Source organism: Oenanthe melanoleuca, chromosome 8 (assembly GCF_029582105.1).
Source record: "Oenanthe melanoleuca isolate GR-GAL-2019-014 chromosome 8, OMel1.0, whole genome shotgun sequence".
NCBI lineage: Eukaryota > Metazoa > Chordata > Aves > Passeriformes > Muscicapidae > Oenanthe > Oenanthe melanoleuca.
The window spans coordinates 13,472,503-13,495,373 of record NC_079342.1 but is presented as its reverse complement, the minus strand read 5'-3'; the positions used below and the strand labels follow the sequence as shown (position 1 = coordinate 13,495,373).

General features: G+C 37.8%; 1 protein-coding gene across 2 annotated transcripts; it reads right to left on the bottom strand.

Annotated features, from left to right (window-relative positions):
- Positions 1–1,254: 1,254 nt before the first annotated feature.
- Positions 1,255–22,568, bottom strand: SSX2IP (SSX family member 2 interacting protein). Of its 2 annotated transcripts, XM_056497953.1 has the most exons (15): positions 22,457–22,568; positions 22,095–22,218; positions 15,523–15,656; positions 14,622–14,788; positions 14,178–14,378; positions 12,426–12,536; positions 11,031–11,166; positions 9,336–9,411; positions 9,090–9,261; positions 8,152–8,302; positions 6,822–6,958; positions 6,245–6,412; positions 4,074–4,179; positions 3,235–3,343; positions 1,255–3,060 (listed from the first exon to the last, which is right to left on the bottom strand). In XM_056497953.1, exons 3-15 carry the CDS (start codon positions 15,563–15,565, stop codon positions 2,910–2,912), a joined length of 1,728 nt encoding a protein of 575 aa, XP_056353928.1. In that variant the 5' UTR covers positions 15,566–15,656; positions 22,095–22,218; positions 22,457–22,568; the 3' UTR covers positions 1,255–2,909. The 2 variants fall into 2 exon arrangements, with proteins under 2 accessions (XP_056353928.1, XP_056353929.1); XM_056497954.1 differs by lacking the exons at positions 1,255–3,060; positions 22,457–22,568 and having other exon boundaries at positions 3,231–3,343; positions 4,070–4,179; positions 22,095–22,350.
- Between the last annotated feature and the right edge of the window lie 303 nt (positions 22,569–22,871).

Here is a 22,871-nt window from a genome sequence, read left to right as displayed (position 1 = left end):
GTATTGGTATTACCTAGATGTATCAGTTACCTTGACCTGATTGAAATGTACCTAGACACAGAATAAGCCCTAGAAAATAAGCTAGAATATAGTCTGCTTTTTCTTTTGTCCTGCTGCAACTGAAGTAGAGCCTACAGAATCTGGTGGAAGCAGTTCTTTAAAGTAGAAAAACAGCTGTTTTGTAGGGAATGGCTCTCTAAAGAAAAAACTCAATTTATTAAGTTCTATTGCTATATAGTCTGTATTGCAGGAGCTACACACTGTACAAGCCTCAGCCATAGGGGATGAAAGGGGAAAACTACTCCAATATAATCCTGGAAAGTAAATACTCATACCTAATTAGACTGATATTTATGGTAAAAGCACACTCAGAGACTGAAAAAGCAGCAATGAATATGCTATTTAAAGATTTTTGTGAAACACCACAGTTTAAGAGAACCACTCATCTTTTCAATACCATGCAGGAGTAGCTAAAAATAGCTGAACTGTAGTCACTTGCTGGGAGTCTACCTTTTTTCTTGAGAAGAGCACTCACTGTATTATTTCAAATATACACCTATGTGAAGTGACACATCCTAATCACATTCCTGCAGGAAGTTTCCCCCCTTTGCTCTTCAAGTATCTGAATAAGATCCTGCAGTTGTTTCCAACAGCTCAAATTACCACAATGTCACCCTCTGCAAAATTAACACCAATATTAGCAGTAGATTCAGATTTAAAATCTTCCCAGACACTGTATGTAGAGAAATCAAAAAACTCTAGGTGCTAATGTTTTACTTCTTTACAGGGACAGGACTGAATCTGTACTCCAGACTTCCAGACTAAGTCTGGAGCCAGCTCAGGACTCAACTGCATACACCCTTCTAGCACAGTTAGTTCTTCCATGGAGACCATATTTCATTCAAACACATATTTCCAGTTCTGTAAGATGGGTTACAGAACTCGAAAGCAAAAAACTAGTACAAAAATCTTTATTAATTGCTAATCACTCAATAGATAGAAACAAGTGTTGAAATAGGTAAGTTATTTTGTTTTTTGAGACATTATTATTCTAAAAGTTCCTTTCTTAAAGAAAACCAGGCTGAAGAAGGAGGGCCTAAGTAAACACAATTAACAGTCCCAGTAGGGCACCCACAAGCACACAATGGAACAGCAGCAGCCCCTGGTGGCATCTGGATCCTGCCTCAGCCATGGAGCTCTGCAGTCACTACTGGCTTGAAAATAATCCTGCTTGCAGAGTTCTGTTCTCCCACTTAAAATATTAAATTTTCACTTTACTTACCTCAGTTTTTTGAATGTTATTTATTCTTCCACTAGTAAAATTCAGGCAAGAGCTGCCCAACAGTTGGGAAAGTGAAACCAACATGAACTGTACACTGCTGAACAACATGACTCTGAACACTCATTTATTGGGGAAGAACAGGAGAAACAGAAATAAGATATTGTCTTTCCAGCCTGACTACCCATACAGCAAAAAGCCCACCAAGACATTAGTATTGGCATTATCATTATATCCACTTCTGCTCCCTTACAGGTGCTATATGAAAACCACACAAGTATCCTTTGCAGTTTATATTGCCTATTTCATCTCAAGATGGAAGTCAATGGACCGAGCTCACCAGCAGAAACTGCAGCTTTTTACCTTTGTTTCTTTGAGAACTGCTGTTTCTTCTCCTCCCTGTATTATCCTACTGCTAATTTTCCAGATAATCAAATCACTTCACTCTATCGAATTCTGAAGAAAATGGGCAGAGTAGCAATGCATTTTCAGTGAGGGATTCTAAACTTCAGTTAATTTCTCATCTCTGAGCCCAAGAAAGGCAGTTTAAGCTCAGACATCTTCCAAAAGGCCAATTACACAATAGCCAGAGCTATACAAGTGATCACAGATGCACAAAAAACCCAACAAGAGAAGATGGATTTATACTGGGCAAGAAAAATTACATGCACTGAGTAAGGTGAAGGAGACCTTGAAACATCTTATCACTAACTTGGCTATTTTTATTACATTTTAAACAAAAGAGACTTCCCCAAGGCTACAAAAAAATAAAATTCTGAAGTCAATTCAAACAAAAAAAACTAACAAAATACAAAATCAGCACCAGATCTGTAGACATAGTATACAGCCCTATAACCATGGTAGCTTAAAAGTTTACTGCACATAAATCATAGAACCAGGGTTTTTTAGAATAGAATTACACGTTTATTGTTCACATTCGAAATACTTTGGTTCCTCACTGAACCACTGAAAGTCCTAATGGATCTGTAAACTGAGTATCACTATAAAACAATTTAAAATGCCATGTAAAATAACATTTATGTATGCATGTGTTTCATTTCATGGTTTCTCAGTATTACCACTTGTTCTATTTACAAATATATAAAGATTTTGCACTTTAAATCATTGAGATATCAAAGAGGTATTTTCAAATCACACAATAAATATAGAACCTGTTTTGTTAAAAATCTACAGTATACTGTACATTCAAGTCGAGGCAAAAGAGGATTTAATATCAGTTACACTTGAGACATAAATGAATAATTCCAATAATTAAACAATTTCTAAAAGTGCTATCTCTGCCTGTGATGAAAGGTGACATTGGGATCCAGTATTTCATTACAGTCAAAGTTTCAGACCATTGCTTTATTCACAGAATTAGAGCTTCTGTTACTAGAAAAATATCAAAGCTTTTATATATTTTTAAATTTTCTCTCAAGAGTTGCAAGAAAGAGGCAAAAAATGGTCTAAAAAATAAAAGCCATGTGCACACACATAGAAACACACCACAATTCAGACCACCACATAATCCTCCAGAAGAATGATCAAACTCACAGCATCCTGTTTCATTTAGAATGACAAGTTTATGAACAAGTCTCTAACAAAAATCCCAGCAGGCAACCCTAGAAGTCTAAGGCAGCTGTTCCATGTGCAAGTTTCTAAATAGAGGGCCAACTCCAGAGTCTTCCCATGACTTTGTGCATTCTTCAGTTTCTTCTTTGTCATCACTTTCCACCCACAGATTTGGCATGTTATCTGCAGCAGGTTTTTCTGATGCAACACTGAAAGAGGAAAAAAAAAGTTACAATGCAAATAAATAATGCTTTGAATAGAAATAGTAAAGTTTTTATGATATAATGTTTAATATCTATATAGAAACCATAACCTTTAGATTATACCAAAAGAGGTACAGAGTTCAGCACTCTAAAAACCATCTACAATGTTGTTTCACAAACCTGTTTTGTGCAATGTACTGAGATATCTGAAAAGGTTCTGGTGAAACAGCAGGACTCAACACAGAGGGAAGTCTCCTTTGCCGAACTGAACGAACGTCTGGGTCAGAACCTAAGAGAGAGACATCAGTTGAACTGCAGTCCACTGGAAATAAGCAAGTTCTTCAAGTGTTTGTGTCCTCTGCTTAAAAAACAAACAAATAAACAAAAAACCCCACAAAGACCTTAAAGCAGAGCTATAATAATAACTCTTATTGATACAGACATAAATCAAATTTTTAAGTATATGTAATGCTACAGAATGAAGTTGTTAAAATATGCACAGATAGTAATTAACACCAACATAGAAACCTACAAACTTGTCAGAATATAGAAAACAAAATCAAAATTAAAAGTCAGATGTCTTACTGTGTACATGAACCTAACCACCACTCAAGTCAATGGAAAGACATGGCAATTTAGCAGGGCCAGATAAATCCCTTCTCACATTTCAATTTCAAAGCTTTCATATGAAGTGGAAAACCAGAATAATTAATGTTCTATGGTATTTATGAAAGCACCTGAAAGTTACCTGCTGTGCTATGAGGTATTTGATATTCACTAGATTGTTTCACAAATATAAATTCACTACATAAGTCATTATCAGGAATGGAGTTACAATTCCCTTTTTAAAAGTAAATTTGGAACCATCAGTTGCCCTGACAGGTGGAGGCATGCAGATACATGGTAAAATTTTACTTGAGACCTTTTGGGTTTTTAATTGTTTTTTTCATAGCTGCAACTTCTAGTTGAAAGGAAGAAAAAGAAACTGTGCAAGAACATAATTTGAATCAAATACTTGCTTCTTAAGAAGGCACTTGTAGTCGTATTTTCAGGCTTGCAATCAGCAGTCATACTTAAGAACTGGTGCTTCAGCCATGCTCCTCTATCTTCTTCAAATGCCTTTCTCTAAGAAAAGGAATGACAGTTTACACTTATGACCACAGGAAAAAGCCTAGCCCACGTTAAAATGATGTTATTGTATTTCAGAAAGCCAAAGTTGTAACATGTCCATGTCACTAAAAAGAGCCAGCAGCTTAACACAGCAAATACTGTTTGTGAGCAAGCTTTTGAGCCCAACGAGGATTGGCTGAGGAGGCACTTAGGCTTCTAAGACCCGCAGAGACCCGAGTAATCCTTTCAGTCTGCTGCTCCAGTGACACCATCTCCTGTGCTCCCCATCCCTCTCAGAGCAGCACCAGCTCTTGCAGCAGCCCCCATCCAAGGCAGCTGCCAGGAACAATTACTGCTTAAACCTTCTAAACAGGGAAAAATACATCGAAAATAGCACTGATTGCTTCTGCCTAAAACAGGGACAAAAAAAAAGACAGTTGTTTTACTTTCTAGCCCTTTTGAGCACAGAAAAAGAAAATACTGCCTAACAGACAACCTCCAAGAGATCCAAATGCTCTGGAATCAAGCAACAAGCTATTCATCTCCAAAAACCATCAGTGAAACAAGATGCTCCTATTCTTTGTCAGTAGAAAAACAGAGGAAGCTGAACTCCAACGCAAACATTCACAAACATCTACAAAGCTTACAGCATTGCTTCTCATTTCACATTTCAGCATTCTGACAAGCTGAAGCATGAGCAGTTATGCTGCAATGTAGTCCTAAATATTTTCAGACAAACAATTATTGTTTATTATCACTCATGACTTTTAAAGCTGAATCCAATGTACGACATGAACCAACTCACTAAAATGCAGATAAAATTAAATTAGTCATAGTTAGTATTTGTTACCATGTAAACTACTGCTATCCTAGTACCTTAAGAAAACCCAGAGTATTTTATATTCTGGGTCAGATAGGTTGGCCAGTTAGCTCTGTATTCTGTGGCCACAAAAGATGCTATTTGTGAACATGGCCACTGCCATTTCTGTGGTGCATTCCCTCACAGCTTCCCATTCCCAAAAGCCATTTGATTTCATAGGTACTGAAAGGCACCAAGGCACCCCCTTGTGCCCCATTTTTATCATCTGTGAGTGTGCTGCCCATAAGCTCAGGCGACTGCTTTTTGAACTTGATTGCACACACTGTTTTTACAATCTCCTTTGAAAAAAAATCCAGAAGTCAACTACCTTCCTATTTAAAAAAAAAAAAAAAAAAAAAAAAAAAAAGGTACCTTTTTGGGTATGTTTTTGACTTAATTTCAAAATTAAGAGTTCCCTCTAGTCCAAGTCTTGAGGGATTTGGTGAACAACAGTAGCGCTTTCATCTGCTTAAAATGAATCCACAGCTTTATAAATTTTAATCACATCCCACTCCAGCTTTCTGCTCTGCACATCAAAGCAAGCTGGCCTGCAAGCAATGAAGTCCACTTCTTTTTTCCTTCAATGGCTTTTTTCCTGTCATATCTGTACCATCCTAGCTTCATGGTCACATCATCATGAGCTTTCCCTGCCAAACAAGCCCCTTCACATTTTTGACCCTACCTATGGGCTAGGCCAAAGGACACATGCTAGAGCTCATTCACAGACATCTACCCTGACTGCCAGATCTGGCCAGCTTAACTACAAAACCAAAACAGATAATGACCCTACAAAGGGAAACACCAATTACTTGGTGTTTTTGCAAAAGTCACTGGTTTTCACCAAAGTTTAGAAATCAAATACTTTTGAGATTCAACCCTGATGCCAAATTTGACTGAAATTTGCATAGGCCTTACTTTTGTAGGAAACCGAACTTCAGCAATACCCAAGCAATTTAGTTAATAAATTTGGAAGCACTTAAGACATTTCAAAAGCTGAAATAAAAATGGTTTGGTTCCAGTTGCAGAAACTATTTTCCAACACACACAAAAACCTTGGCTTTTTGAATTGCCAAGAGAATAAACTTCCAGAACAAAGAAAGATATGATTTATACAGTATGGCAATGATCTCTCTCTATAGACACTTCTGGATGGCTGCACTTTAGCACATATAAAATAAAGACTTGTAATTCATCTTCCATGAGAACTCCCTTTGCTAATACCTCAAGTCCTAATCTAATAGCAGCTTCTGTAAAACTTTTTCGTTCCTTCTCAAAATTCTTTTTTTGTTCTCGAAACAGTCGCCATTCTTCCTGAAGACGCTCTCTTTCTTCCAACAAATAGCAGTCTTGTAGTAACAGAGTGGTGTCATCATCACATGTAAGCTGTTGCTGTAGATATAAAGCAATAGAAGACAAATGTTTATTTGGGAGTGACTTAAGAGGTACAGTATTTCCGCAGGCTCAGTTTTATCAAAAAAATGATTTAAGTTTAATATGGAAACAATGCAGTAGATATCAAGTTGGTGGATAGTGGGGACAGATTTCAGATAGCAATCAAAACGTTCAGGCAGCCTCACCTTTGTTTAGCCCCCAGAATTATTCCTACCAGGAGTATAAAATCCTTAAATTATTAACTAAGCCACTAGCATAGTTATATTCAGACAACCCACTAAGTTGTTATATTTTAAAAGCATGCTTAAGGAATATGGAGAAAGGCTCAGAGGCAAGAAGAGTGGAACAATAAATAAAATACACTTGGATTCAATTGAGAGAAATAAGAAAAAATAAGGCCTGCTACCTGTAAGAGCTGTTGCTGAGTTTTGATCATTTCTTTACATTGTTGAATCTCTAACTCTAGTTTTCCAGTTTCTAGCTCATGGTCTTCCCTTGAAATGACATCTTTTTCATTCCAAGCTCCTGAATGTCCACGTGACACTAAGAGGAGGGAAGAAAGCAGATTTAAAACAAGTTTTAAAAACCCCAAAACCTCGTATCAGAGACTCTTTGGAAGAGCAAAAGATTTTAGACTACTTGTTTCAAGCTGAAAGACAGATAGACAGTGTCCTCAAAAACACTGCTACCAGAGACAAGAGATCCAAAATTGATGCTGCACGAGTAATTATCCATCAAATCCAGTTCAGGGAAAAAAAAAAAAAAAAAAGCAACAAAACATGGCTGTTTCACATTTCCCAAGGCAAACCCACCATCTACACTGCAGTGTTACACAAAATCCTTGCCTATTTCAGCAGTCATTTAAAAGAAAACTCAAGACAACTAAAGATTTTTTTTCACTGACATGCTGTTAGCCCATTCTTCTGAGCCCATTTTTCAAGGGCTTATGTGTTCATAAAAATATGACAGTAACTATATTTATCAGAGATATAAAAAGCCTTTCCTTTCAAGTCCTGTGAAGGAGAAATGGAGCTAACAAACATTGGATGTGTGTTTTCATTCCAGTAAGGGAATGAATTACAGAAATGGTTGCATTTTGTACAATTACATACTCGTTTAGTTAACTTAATGCATAGCTAAATCACAATGATTGTAAGAAGCCAAAGTTTTGATCCCCTAAAGCCTGTACTTCAACACTAATAGAATCCTAAAGGGCTATACTATGGTCATCCCTATAAACTAAAAAACCCTAGAAGATTATTCCAAAAAAAGAAGAAAATAATTTTTACATTTTTTCTGGTGCTTATTTTTCAGTTACTTACACCAAATAAAGTATTACAAGCATTCTTGAAATCCTTTCTAGGGTGTAAACATACTCTCAAAGGCCATCTGCTCTTTTATTTGCAATTGCATGCATGACCTTCTCAATCTTACTCTTGACAGCAAACATCCCTGTGGTAGTGGCTGCATTTACTTGCATGGGAAAATAATACTAGGAAAGAATTTTATATATTTTTAGCTGTCTTAATGCTGTTTAACAGCTGGAAATGAGGAGAGTCCAGCACCAAACCACAGTCAGTTTGTTTTAGAATGCCACAAGAAGTCTCAGAGGATGTGGCAAGGCAAGGCTCTTGAGAGGGAATTGCATATTTTGCATCCAATTATTTCAAAGAGCCATATCTGCATTAATTTTTCTAAAATGCATTTTATATGTACACATGCAGTTAAACACCAACCTTGGTTATCCAGCTTTTCAACGTGGTTCTTCAACATTCGCCACTGTTTTCTAATGCTGTTGGTAAGCTGTTCTCGCACAGTTTCACAAGATAATTCCCACATATTCTCTTTATTTAATTCCCCAATATCTTCCTCCTGGTCTGACAGCACCTGTAGGAGCAGAAATAAGAAGCTGCAAACCATTTCAACCCGCCAAATACGTGTAAGCACTTATATAAATATGTGCATAGATTCGATTTACTGAAGAGAAGGAAAACCCTTACATAAAGAGTTTTCCATCCAGGGAAATTTGACTCTCAGGGAGTTCAGTTCCCTGACAGCATAATGCTGAGGAGGCATGTGGCCAGGCAGTCTCCAGATCCCCAACACAGAGGCTGTGGGTCAGCTAGCAAGACTCAGTCACTCTCACATCTTCAACCTAGACAGGTTCAGACTGCTGAGTTCTGACATCAGAGTTAAGCAGTAGCTGCCCAGTATGAGGCCAAGTCATCCAGTCAAGAAAAGTACTCATACCTTACAAAGAAGGTGACAGAGAATCTAATACTTTTCTACACAGCCATGGCAATAAACTGTTCAATAAAAACATCCCATGTGAAGAAATACTTAAAATCTGGAGACAAACAAGCAAAAACCCCCAGGCATGCAAAATCCACTATTCTGCATTGCAATATAGAATTACATACCAGTAGCTATTGCATTTAAATTCATTCAAAGAGTATTTTCAAGTTTTTCATTGACTTACTGGAAAAAACACACTGTGCATTGTTCACAGAGAGCAGAATATTTAAACATGGATGGATTTCATGCAAAGAACATGATGTTCAATCCACTGCAACTCTCAGAAGAGGTTTGCTTTTTTTTTTTGAGTAACTATCAAATTACTCTAGCACAATGCCAAACTACTATGGAGATTTAATATTAATTGAAGAATACTTACCAGTCCATCTTCAGATCTTTCTTTAGGTTTTTGTTTCTGTGGTGGAAGAAGTGAAATAATATCTTTCTTCATTTGCTGAAGAACTTTTTTTAGCTCAGCATTTTCCAGTAAAAGCTGCTTTTGGCGTTGTTCATAATCACTTAACAGAACTTTGTACATTTCTTCTTCGTTTCTGGAAGAAATAATCTTACAGTAACAACATAACAGCCCTAACACATGCTTCAATTAATGTTCTAAGACAACTACCTGGCTTCTGTCTTATCAGTCCTCCATGCACCTCTCTTCCCATCAGCTCTACCAACATAATTTAGAACTTCCATAGCTACAAATGAAAAGGATATTTCAAAGTGTGAAACAATATGCAAATAGATAAATATTTAAATGACATTGCATTGATATGTATTTATTATAAAAAGACCACATTACCCAAATTTCCCCCTCAATTTGCATGACTCTGCTTAAAGCAAAAATACCATAGTCAAAGAAAAAAAGTTTTAGAGTTTGGAAATTCAGAAGGATGCATTCTCATCCTGTCATATCTTTTTTTATGCATTTCTTAATGACACTTTAATCTTCAACCTTTATATCAATTTATCAACTCTATGCTCATTCTGGCAATAATGTCACTTTTATCTCCTGCTTAGGGTAAGGAACTTATTAATCTTTCATAAGGTATTCCTCAAAAACAAACTTCTCTGTCTACATTTGAATAAAAATAAAATAAAATTAAAAAATCCACATCACCAACAAAAACCAAAACCCAATATATGACTACAGATTAGTGGTCCAAGCTTGTTAGCTAAGAACACAGTAACTAGTTTTAAAACCCTGCTATTTTCACCTCACTTGTACTTGAACTAGCACTAGCCACGTGAAATCAGGAATGTTTAAGTTTTGCTGATGTGAGAGTGAGGTTTCTAGAGCTTACTGAACTGATATCTAAAGACTGTCTGCACCAAAATAGGTGTTCCTCCTACTGTGTCCTAACCTGGTTTGGCTTAACCACAAGGACTTTCAGAAAACTAAGTCAGCAGAAAACCATCTTGGCCACAACATGAATAGTTTTCTTCTGGTTTAGAGAGCTAAATGAGCTTACTAAAACATGCACTACAGCTGGCAAACAGCTGAGTTTGGGGGTGACAGGTGGACAAGAGCAGCACTTCCACTGGAGATATATTACATAAATAGTTCAGGGCCAGCTATATGAACCAAAAGGTATTCTTTTCTAATACCTAACAATAATACCATTTCCAGCTGTTTTTCACAGAAAACTACATGGTAAATAGCACTGATGAAGGTCCTGAACACAATTTTTGAGCAGTACAACATACAAGTACTGATGATAAAGGAGATCTGGTTTCTCCTTACTTCACACAGTATAGAATGGTACATCTGCCTTGTGTTGCTTCCTCTCATAGTACAAGACAGTACATCCTGGTACTTCCTCTCAAACTTCTCAGTACTTGTGCTAACCATAAGCAAGTACAGTATCTCCAGAGTAAAAATTTCATACAGTGCCTTTCTGATGGCAACTGATTGGAACAATACAGTGTTTATGGCATTATCCAAAATCTTTTGATAGCAACACTAGGAAGAAAATAGAGGGGAGATGGCTCCAGCATACGTGTTGATTCCTATGGAATCTGAGGAATAAATTTTCCTTAGTAAGGAAAAAAAAACCCAAAAAACAATCCCACCTCATTTGGTAAAGATCAGCATTTGGTTTATGCTTGGTATGTGATCTTATGGAACACAATGTAGAAAAGATGCAATATTTCATGTTAATTGACTGTGTAAGACTTTTCTTTAACGTTCTAGCACTCAAATAAAATCTCCAAGAGGGTTGCATTGCCTTTAAAGATAAAAATGCTTAAAAATTGGCTCTGAATAACATACAGAATATCCTAACTTTGCTGTGGTAAAATTCAAAGAGCTACTTACCTAACTTTTTGTCTTTTTTATTCATGACTAACTGATGTAAGCGTTCCCTTAATTTGTTATATTCTCTCTCTTTCCTCTTCATATCATGATTGTATTGTGTAGCTCTACTTGAAATTATGTTCTGTAGCTTCTGAACCTAAAAGCAATGCCACAAAAGGCTGTTTCTTCAACTAAAGTACAAACAAATTTCTTCTGAAAACCAAAACACATGAGGCAAAACAAAACTTCTATTAAACTGTACTTCTGGTGAAAGGAAGCAACAGAAGCAATCAGAAGAGCCCTCCCACCCCATGGACTCTGATCTCAGACTTATCTCAGGAGAGCTACCTTGTTTTCAGCAAAAACCCACATCATAAGCAGCAGATTATAATACTATAATTCCTCTAAAGTACAACTGAATGTTCTGATAAATCATATAACTTTTAATGCCTTTATTGGACAGAGTAGAGAAAGATATATCTTTACTTTCAGTAATTCATATTCAAGAACTAGGTTTACTCCAATTCTAAAGCATGCTTGTTAGGCTTACACTAAAAAAATAAACTTTCCTTCCTTGGGGCAGCAGGACATTGAAAGACAGACTATTCCATTAGGTCTAAAAGAACACTAAAACATCATAAAGCAAATTCTTGACATGTACTATCAATTCCTAGGGTTCTATTATCTGGGGTTTTTAAAATTTTCTGATTTAACCTTACAAACATTCAGCACATTCAGTATCGTAGGCTGGAGCTTCAGGAAGTTCACTATGTCCAGTTAGTGCTGTGATTCCCAACTGTATGAATATGTTTATGAACACAGAACATTCACAGAAACTTAGAGGAGCCACATTTACAAAAACACAGGAGCTATGTGAAGTACAATGTTAGGGAAGGAGCATACAGGAAACAAATCCCAAACTAAGAAGTGTCATGGATGTCAAAGTGTTTTCTGATCTTGATTGTTTCAAGATATTTAACTTTTATGAGACTGTGGTTTTGAGCTGGGTTTCCCCCCACCTCCCTTCTTATTGGTCTTTTGCTCCCTTCTATAACATAATAAGAAAACCCCAAAAGCCTGTATACACAAATGTTTGCATAAGTGACTGAATCCTGTTGCCCCTCCTACTTTTTGATATATCTGAACATCCTAAGATAAAGCTGTACAGAAAATCTCTGAAAACTGCACATCTGCATTCCAGCAATACTCTCTACTATTGCTATAACTTGAACATAGCCCTTATAGGGATATTATTATATTATTCATATGCAACATGCCAGTCACCTTGAAAGACAACATTTACCAACAAAAAACCACATTTAAAATGAGCAATTACAAGACTCCGTGCAAAAAATAATAAAAAAAAAATCTTCAATATCTATATAATGATTTGTGTTAATGTATAAAATAACTCACTTCATCCTTTTCATTTTTAAGTAACTGGTGCAAATTTCTGTTCTTGCTTTGCAGTTGTCTGTCTCTTTCCTGAAGCCCAACTATTTCCCTTTTAGATAATTCCAACTGTTCCTAGAAAAAGTGTTGATAGTTCAGTATCAGTAAGAATTAAAAACATAAGATTTTAAAAAAACCCAACCAACCAAAACAAACAAGCCATCTTAACCAAACTTCCAAACAACCTCACTTGAGATATAGCTTGGTATTTAACAGATATTTTTTACACTTAGGACTTTTTCATTAAGTCAGGATTCTCTAAGCATATCTGTACTGTGAGAGTAAGGTGGATACTAAGCAACCTGTATGAATTTGTAACTACAGTTTTACTGGAGCATTTCTGTTGAATCAAGGGTACAATTAACACAGATATACAGACTGTGAGCATAACAATGCAAATGGAACATTTCACATATACAGAGAAGGCTAGACAGATGATCTCATTATAACAGACAATGCAAAACTAGCCTTTTAGAAAGTTTTGTCCACGAATAAGACTAAGACCTGAAATTGGCAGCTTAAATGAGAGCCAAATACTATATACAAGCTTTTCCTTCATATGCCTAGTGAGGTACAAATGTGTAGATATATTTTAGCAACAAGAACTTCTAAACAAGTCACAGTGAAGTACAGGTAACACAATAATGGAAGTCCAGAGGATAGCTGTATGGTATCTGAAAGAATCTACATGAGAAACTTCACAAGCTGACAGCCAAATTAAATGCCCTGGGATTCATGTAGTACATAGATTTCCCTCTCTCCCCTTAAAGCTATTCATCTAGAGAAAGCAACTGGAGTATTCTAGAACCTAACATTTTCTAGTGTTTGCATAAAAATCAGTGCAGCTGCAGATTACTTTTAATGTCATCAAAATCCTTCTCCATGACTAATTTCAGCAAAAGGGCTACTATGATTTTGAAAATCTACAGCAGTATTTCTCAAGGAGATAGTGCCAACCAGTCCAAGTGAAAGGCAAACCTAAAAAAGCAATGAATCATACACTGAAATATTTTCTCTTTTTTAGTATTTTATTTTCTTGACAGAATTAAGAGAAAGCCAAGTCTTTTCTAATATGACTGCACATACAAGTGCACCCAGGAACTTCCAATATATCAGCTACTCCACAGGGACTGGCCTTGAGCATATGTTTATCCTGTGATAAAATGAAGCTTAGTAACTTCTGGTTTGTCAACAGTTTCTGAGCAATTCTTGCAAAGAGATTTTGAAGCTGGATGTTCAAGGAATCCAACAACAAAAAAAAAAAACCACCACATGGAAAAAGCTAATTTTAGGATATGGAAAAAGACTAATAAAACCCTGCACTCTAAGAGTGATCTGTGCTTTTACTTGTTACATTGGGAATTTATCTTTCAGAGCTGAGCACACCCTTTTAATCAATACTAAATGATAGGAAGTGTTTAATATATTCACCCAAAGTGTACATTAACTTTCCCAATTCAAACAGTCTTCCCCCTTCCTTGATTAAGGAGGCTAAAATTCTAAGCAATTAGAAGTTCTCTTATTAACTCATATTTCATTCACTTTAAGGCATTTTCATTTGGAAAAAAAGACCTCTAAAAACCTCTAAATGCACATGAAAATACAATTGCAAATTAGTACTGGGTAGAAAAAAAAAAAATCAAACAACCAAAAAAGGACTTGCTGTTAAGAATGCAGGGAACTGCATAATTCTAGTGGAATGATCTTGTTTTCTACCTTTAATTTAGCATAGCAGTTCTGTAAGTGATCCATATCACTTCCCAGCTTCAGATGCTGTATTTCTACTTCTTCCTGAGCTCGAAGGTTCTTGTGCTGCAGTACAAGCAACTCATTCATACAATTTATGATACATACTAAATTTAATTCTTTTCCTTTGGGCTCCGCATAAATAGAAGGAAAGCCCATTGTTGTTAATTCCTGGTAAAAGACAAGAGGGGAGGGGAGGGAAATGAGATCAATAACTGGATCAATCTCCCACCATACTCCAAAAGAAAGAAACAGCATCAAGTGAAATTCTGAATGAAAGAGGAAAACACGAATCTTACTTCCCATCAATTTCAGCTTCTGGGCACTGAGGAAGAAGCCTTCTTAATCCAGTCAATTTTTTTTACCATAATTTATTGTGTGCAGGTGACAATGTCCAATAAACATCTGGCTTACCCTATCAATATAGGATATACTCTGTTCAAGATTCTCTTCTGTGCAGAAGGCACCGAAAAAGCTGTACATGTTTTTGGGTGAAGGCAGTGACAAACGTAGCACTTGTGAGTTCATGCTTGCAGGAGATCTCTTTCTTTCTGAGGTATATGGAAATATATTTTTGCTATCTAAAAGTTAAAGATTTAGAAGAAATCAGCTATTATTTTAACACATCACGTAAAATCAAAACCTTATGTACTAAAGTTATTATTTAAAGAAATTTAGATTCCAGACTGCAGAATTTGATCTAGAATGACATTAAACAATTCACAATATATACATAAAAAAGAAACTTCCACTGAAGATTTAGACTCAATAACAATTTAAAGAGTTGTACCTTTCAAATTTTACTCATCCACCAAGAAAAAGCTGACCACATTTCCTTTTTACTGACTTACTATAACACAAGTGCAAGAGATGTGCATTCAGTAAAATTCTTATAGAATGTACAGTATTATGATACTTACTAAGTGTATGCTACAATTTACTCTTCCACTAGGCAGAAATAGGCATGAAAATATTTACTCCTTTAACAAATTTACTCCTTTAACAATTTATGAAGCAAAAGAATATAGAACAAGTAAAGAAATCTTTGAAAACACAAGATACATTGATAGGCATGATTCTAAAAAATAAAATGTGACTGCAAGTTCTTAATCTTTCCATACATGCGCAAGTACAGTATTTTACATTAGCATTTCTGCAAGGGCTCAAGACAAAGCACTGTTTGTACTACATATTATTTACCATGCTGTTTAACTACTCAAATATGTCATACACAAAACTCCAGTCTCTCTCTTTAGCTGCTAAAATCGCTGGTAAAATCAGCAAATCAACTAAATTCAAAATATTCCCAGTTTACCTGATGACAGCAATGGCACTGTTACAGTCTTCCAATCTCCCATAGCAACAGAGACAGGCTGGGTACCTGAGTAACTGGTTCAGCAGCAAAGTATTTAGTACAATTGCTGGCAACGTGTGTTACGTAGGCATCTCCTAAAATAGCAAGAGCATTTCAGATTAACAAAAGCAGCTAATAGAGCTAGAAGGTTAAAGAAAACACAGGAGAGTGACTACTGAACTTGAACCACGTGAAATTTTTCTATTTCTTTACGCTAAATTTGGAACACAGTAAGCACAGCAAATAGTATACTGTAAAAATGATGTATCTATCTATATTTAGCCTTAACTAAAACTTTAACTAAAGTGCCATGCACACGTGAAAATAAACACTCGTACTGTTGATGCACATCAGAGAAAACAGAGCAAGCCAAATATTTTGTCCTGCCATATATAACCAGGAAGCAATTTTATTACTGTAAACTTACACGAAGTTTTAACATATGTCTGTCTAAATGGGATTGTTACTTAAAGAGATGTATTACAAAGGCTTTACAGAGAATATATTGGCAGAGGGAAAAGGAGCTTTTAATAATTATTTAACCACTTAAATTAGCTTACACATTTAGTAATACTGCCTTTCCCTAGCAAGTTGATTGCTTCCTTGCAGAAACTCCAAAATTCTTGAAGGAAACAAACAGGAGAAGCCTTACCCTTGTTGGCACAGCCACTCAGTACAGCACAGTCCCTCTGGAAACCAAAGGGAAGGCACCCTCTCCAAGGAAAGAACAAAGTGCTGGTCCCCTCACCCCACCTCCAGCACAAAGTAAGAAGGCCCATAATAGCATTAGTTATCTCTCACTGCTGGAAACTTTAAATCCAGCCTGGATGCTAAAGCTTTGGACAACCCATCAGCTGTTAGGGGAACAATGATACTTCAGGGAAACAAACTTTCCACCTGACAGAAAAGAAGGCCCCTTTGTTTCAACCAACGCTTTGGAACAAAGTCTAAATCCTGTTATAAATGGATTCAGTATATTTTAGGGCACAGGGATGTTCTTTCCTAACCTCTTGCTAATGTTCCAATAAACACACTTTGGCTAAGCAACTTCTAAATGTTTTACACCAAAACCTTGCATTTTTATCACTGTGGAAAAGAATTTCATTTGGGCGGGGAAAGAAAGGAAGGGATCGGGGGAGTGTTTTATTATCCCTATGGTCTCTTGAGAACACAGACAGTAAAAATCCTTATCAAATGATAAAGCACAAAATACAATGTCCAAGAAACACCAAGTTTTTAAGAGATCATACTGGTACACAGTCATGTTACAGAATACACAGCACTAAAAAATACCTCTTAATTCTTATCCAGCTAGATTAACATTTCTCCAAGTTCATAAATGTACATGTGGAAAAAAAGGTTAACAGTTATTCCTCACATGTGCTGCAATTTAGTAGCTCCTGAGAACTTTCAGACCAGAAAGTACACATAAGGCAGCAAGAAAACACAGTCAATGTAACAATTTAGTTGTTCTTGTTAAAGAAATGGCTTGTTCTGCTTTCTCTCTACACTTGATTTACGTGTATTTTTCTTTTTTCCACCCCTGTAAAAGCAAGATGTTCACAAATTAACTAGACAACAGTGCTTTTAAAATTTAATTCAAAGTCAGTAAGTATTAAGAGGACACACTTCTTACATGCTGCTTTCATTTCTGCTGCATCCATCAGATAAATTAATGCACAAACATAAGAGAAAAAAGGTAGAAAATTAAGGTACAAGTATGTTTTCATTACTGACACAAATCACATATTATTCTAATAACATTTTTCAAAATATTAATAAGAACCTCAATTCCATCAAGCAAAGTCCACAAAAATACTTACCTCATTTTAGATATGTTACTACTTCCAAACAAACTGGCTTTTATTCTTTAAGAGAGTGCACCCACACTCACTGAACACACAGTATTATCAACCCTAGGTCGCTGTGCACTGACAATATTATTCTGACACAGCATCTGTCACCCTAAACAATGCCTGACTGGAAGCAGGACTAATCCAGGTGTTAAGAATGCAATGATTCTCTAAACTTGCACCCTGCAAGTCACACACAGATTCATTCAGAGCAGATGCTTTAGCAAGACTACCCTGCACACAGGGTGAATTCCCTACCAGGTTCAATGACTTGCCCAAAAACCTGTAACCACTCACTGCTTTCTAGAGCTAATTACCCCAATTAGCAGTCTCACTTCTTCCCCCAAGCAGGAAATTCCTGGAGGCCAAGACATGGATGGATTGTGCAAAAATGAGCCTGAGGGACCCAACTTCAAAGTGTGAATACAAGGGCAGAGCCATCTCACTGGAAAACAAAACCTTGTATCAAACAAAAAGACCCAAACACACACACCACTAAAATCACAGAAAGTTTGATTAATACCAAGGAAATAGTAATCAAACCAAGGCATTCAAGTGCTGGATGGAACAAATGAAGTACAAAAACCTCAATGAACTTCAAAAAAAGTGCATTGCCATGGTAATAACATACCAGAAAGCCACCTTGGGAATTTTTGGACAAAAAAACTACAGAAATGTTTTCAGAAACTTCTAGATAATTCACTAATAAATACATCTTTCTTTTCAAGACTAAAAGAAACATGACTAAAGTTCAAAATTAGTGTATTTCATAAGCCCAAAGAGCTGAAAGAAGCTGTTCGTAAAATTACTGGCTTGTGTTTTGGGGGGGCAGGAGAGCAACTGACAATAAATGGGCAAGATTTAAGACAGATCTGATTAAATAAGCCTGAGCTCAGGCCATAGAAAAACTTGAAAATCATAAGCAACAAGAAGTAGAATTATAAACTTAACATATTACACCACAATTAAAATTTCTAAATATCATGTTTAAACTTGAAAAGGAGCAGTTGTAACTGGATTTGTAAAGCACACTCAAACAATCAGCAGAGAATTGTCACAGTGCTGTGATCATATTGCACCATCTGGTCATCTCAACCCCAGACAGGGTGTGACAAGTGGGAAATGCAGTATCTGCTAACCCAGAAAACTTCTACCCCCACCAAGGTAGGGAGGATATGGAAAGGCACCTTCTGGAGACATGCAGTGTCTCAGAAGAAAGTTTGAAGAATCAGCATCAACCAGAAATTGTCTAGCATTTCTTCTCTGTATATTTCAAATACTACACCTTGTGACATGCATGTGTTTCAACTTGTAAAATTGCGGGGGTACTTAGCATTTACTTTTAGACCAATGTGATTCTTTTACACTAAAATAATACCCAAAGGGAGCTATGGAGCTGTTCAAAGCTTTTACATTTGTCTAGTAATCCACAGATGTCACACAGACGGCTTTTATCCGGATAGACAAAAAGACACAAAAGTCCAGGTAAATTTAGGGTACACTCCAGACATAACATTGAAGGTTTACAAATACATTCCTGATAATGTTGTGACACATACTTGCTTTAATTCATGTAATCACCATGGAAGTCCCTTCATTTCCTCCCTAGAGTTTTGGTATTTATTGTCTCTCTACAGAATTCCTAATAACAGTTTACCATTTGCATAACGATATATATTATATATAAACTAATAAATATATCCAGTGATAATAGTACAGTAAAAAGAATACCTTCCTCTAAAAACCTATTACAGTTTTAGTGACCTTTATTTAGTATTGTAATTTTTATGATGGCTCTTGCAACCAAATCTGAGCCCAGATTTTTCCTCCCCACACTTGCAAAATTGTGGCAATTTAATCATTGATCTATTATCTTCAAAATGAGGGTGAAGAAATCCTTCAACTTATACACATTCCATGGAAACTTTCAGTAATAGCAGATTTTCAGCTGAATTTCCCAGCATGTGCAAAAGTAACATGAAAAATCAATTCAAACCACCCAGCCTGTGGGTATGAAGTCTCCAGACATTCTGAATGCATCATACTCAAAAATTCTAACTACATTTCTCCCTTTCATTTTATTAAAAAAAATAAACAGGAAAACAAAATTAACATGGGTTTTAAGAAAATAAATGTTCAATCTTCTCAACAAATACAATTACACAAGAATATCCTCTTACATCTGATAAAACTCAGTGTTCAATGACTATTCTGTCATGGTCTTTCCCTCAAATACTCAAGTTACATGGAATATAATCTGATGTACTACCTCAAGATTCAACTCTACATGCTATGTACACAGATGACTGACATTCTGTAAATTGAATCACTGAAAGAACTGAAAAACAGGGAAACATTTTTATCTGGCTCCCAAATTCCTATCCCATTTTGAAACTAACACCACGGATTTACACTAGCATTTTCCTATTACCAAACAATAACTCTATTGTCAATCTTACTGCATTTCTCCCTTTGCATTCAGAAACCACTTACTACATGTAGCTGAAGCAGAACATTCTGTTAGCAAATCTCCCTATGGCACAGACAAGAGGAGAACCTCAGAAACCACCTCCTGCATGTCCTGCTCTTCTTCCTGAGGTCAACTTTAGCCAAACTTTACAGCTGTCTGTCTCTGCAAGCAGAGCTTTTCTTTTTAAAAGAAAAGCAAACCTCTATCTTACTAGCTCCTAAAGTTGGTGAGATATTTACTGGGCAGAGCCAGAACTAGTGTTCCAGATACCAGAAATTAGGAAACTTACATGTTTCAGTAGCATATAACCTGAAAGTTAAATCAGGTATGGAATGAAAGAAGATAACTACATCATTTCTCTAGAGATTACCAGGGAATTCAATGAATAATTCTCCTGTAAATTCTAGGTTTCTAATCAAAACACAGTCACAGAAAAGACTTGACAACTCCAAACAAATGGACTGGTGAAATGTCAGCATATCTTCTGTGGAAGGAAGGAACACTAACAAGTCTGCCACAGTGCTCTGGAAGAAGGAATCATCCAACAAACCCCAGCCAAGACAGCATAATTGGATTTTCAAAAAGCTTTTCACAATGTTCCCTCCAAAAGCTCTTAAACTAAGATGTTAAGAAATTTATTAATGACTGATTATAAATGGAAAAGGGCAAAGTGTAGGAACAAGTTTCAGAAGAGTGAGTAAAGTGTATGAAAGTGGCAAAGAGACAAAAATTAGAGTCCCAAGGGGGTCTGTGCAGGCATTGTTGGTCAGTAAATTTAAAAAAGGCGATGAACACATGATATGCTCATGTACTATACAGAGTTATTCACAAAAATAAACACAGGTTGAATGACAAACTGCAGAAGGTTGTCCTCATACAGAACTAATTGATAATAAAAACCAACAGCTGAAATTCCTTGCTCATAAACACAAACTAACACAATGCAAAAGACAACTCTGCTATGCACTTAAACCAACAGACTCTAGTCAGGCATTATCATGCAGGAAGAGATCCCGACTCCCTGTGATTAGTCCTCTGGAAATAACAGCTCCCAGGCAGTTTACAGAAACCTGGAGCAGAGGACAGAAGAGATCACCATAATGTCTCCTGATGAACACTAAGCTTCTACACCTTAAATATCTCACAGAGGTATAACCTTCCCTGTAAAAAAGGCAGAATATACCTAAATATGGTGTAAGAAGGACCAAGCAATGCTTTCATACAAGAAACTATTAGGCTGTGACTTTTCAACTAGAAGAGGAAACAGCTGGAGAAACAGGACCAACACACAGAAAACAAATTCTTTGCTTCTTTTAACACAGCAGTTATAAAGAATGCAATGAAACATTCAGTGCAAAAGCTGGGAAATAAGGACATTTTTTCCACATAAAACATGATTAAACTGTGGACTTGCATTACCATGAGGTGCTGTGAATACTCAATATTGCCTCTAATTTTTCAAAAAACATCCATCAGCATCTATTACATTTTACAAGACAGATACAGCCTCTGCTCAGAAATCCCTCAGCTCCACACTGCAGCATCTTGGGAGGATACACAGATAAAAGCACTGCTGTACAACCAACTATGCTTAACATATTTTCCTTAGCCAGGTTCAGAACCAAGGTATTGAGCCCCATGAACCTGGTGTTACCCTCTCTTGTGATCTTTCCTGTCCAAATTAAAACTGACATCACTATCACAGCTTCCTGCCCCTATCCTTCCACCCCGCCCCCCCCCCAAAAAAAAAAACCTAGAAGCAACATCGTCCCCCATAAACACTTATAATCTGAAATCCCCATTCATTGTATCAAATCATTTCTCTAGGTCTCCTTTCTAAGTTCACTATTAAAATTTACCTAATACGTTCACACTTGACTTCAAATACCTCTTATTTTAAGTCATTGCCCTGAAATTCCTATCATACCTTGGCAGCCTATGGAGCTCCGCTTAACTATTTCACTGAGCACTGCAAGCAGCAGAGCATTCTACACAATCTGGGGATGCAGGAACATTACAAACTCGTCTCGCATTACGACTTGATCTTCAAATTTAAAGCAGATTTGCTGCAAATAAATAGAATTTTAAACACCGTTTTAAAAAATGCCCAAGTCACTCACGGACCCTGTACTCTTACATGACGTGAGCAGCCAGCTCAGCCCGAGCAGTCACCAATGCCCTGACTCAGTAGAAAGCTTTACGGCTCTCACCTCCGAGCATCAGCCGCTCGTAGCTTCTCGGAGACCGCAAACGCTGGGCCGTGCGCGCCGGGGGAGCGCCGGCAAAGCCCAGCCCAGCCCCGGCTCTCGCTCGAAGCCGCCGCTCAGCCGGAGCCTGAGAGAGGGGAGCACATGTCAGCACCCACCACCCGCACGGGCCCTGCCCCGGCGGGGGAGCGCCGCGACCCCCGGGCTCGGCAGGAGAGCCGAGCCAGCCGAGCCCAGCCCAGCCCAGCGGCGCCGGTACCTCCGCCCCCCGCCGCCGCCTCACCCGCGCCCCGCCGGCGGCCGCCGTTACCCGCCGCGCCCAACGCCCCGCCCGCCACGGGGCGGAGGAGCCGCGCACCCCCCACCTGCTGCGGCCGCAGGGAGGAGGAGGAGGAGAAGGAGGAGGAGGAACGCGGCTCCCGAGCGAGCCCCGCGGGCGGTGCGGCCCGGCCGGGCCCGCGGGGTTAGAGCCGCGCCGGGCCCGCCCCGCCCCGCGCGCCGCCATTGGCCGGGCGGTTGCCGGGAGACGCCGCCGGCACCTGCCCGGGCCCGGCCGCGCCTCCGCCACCTGCCCGCGGCCGGGTAAACCGGGCCCTGGGCCAGCGCTCTCTGCCTGGGTGAAAACTCACTCTGTCTCTTTTAACAGCTCTCTTCGGGAGCGGGGAGGTGCGGTGAGGTTTGCCCCGAGCCATCTCCAGGCTCAGCAGCTCCAGCTCTCCCAGCCTGAGGTGCTCCAGCTCTCTGAGCATCTTCATGCTCTGCTTTGGGCCCGCTCTCACG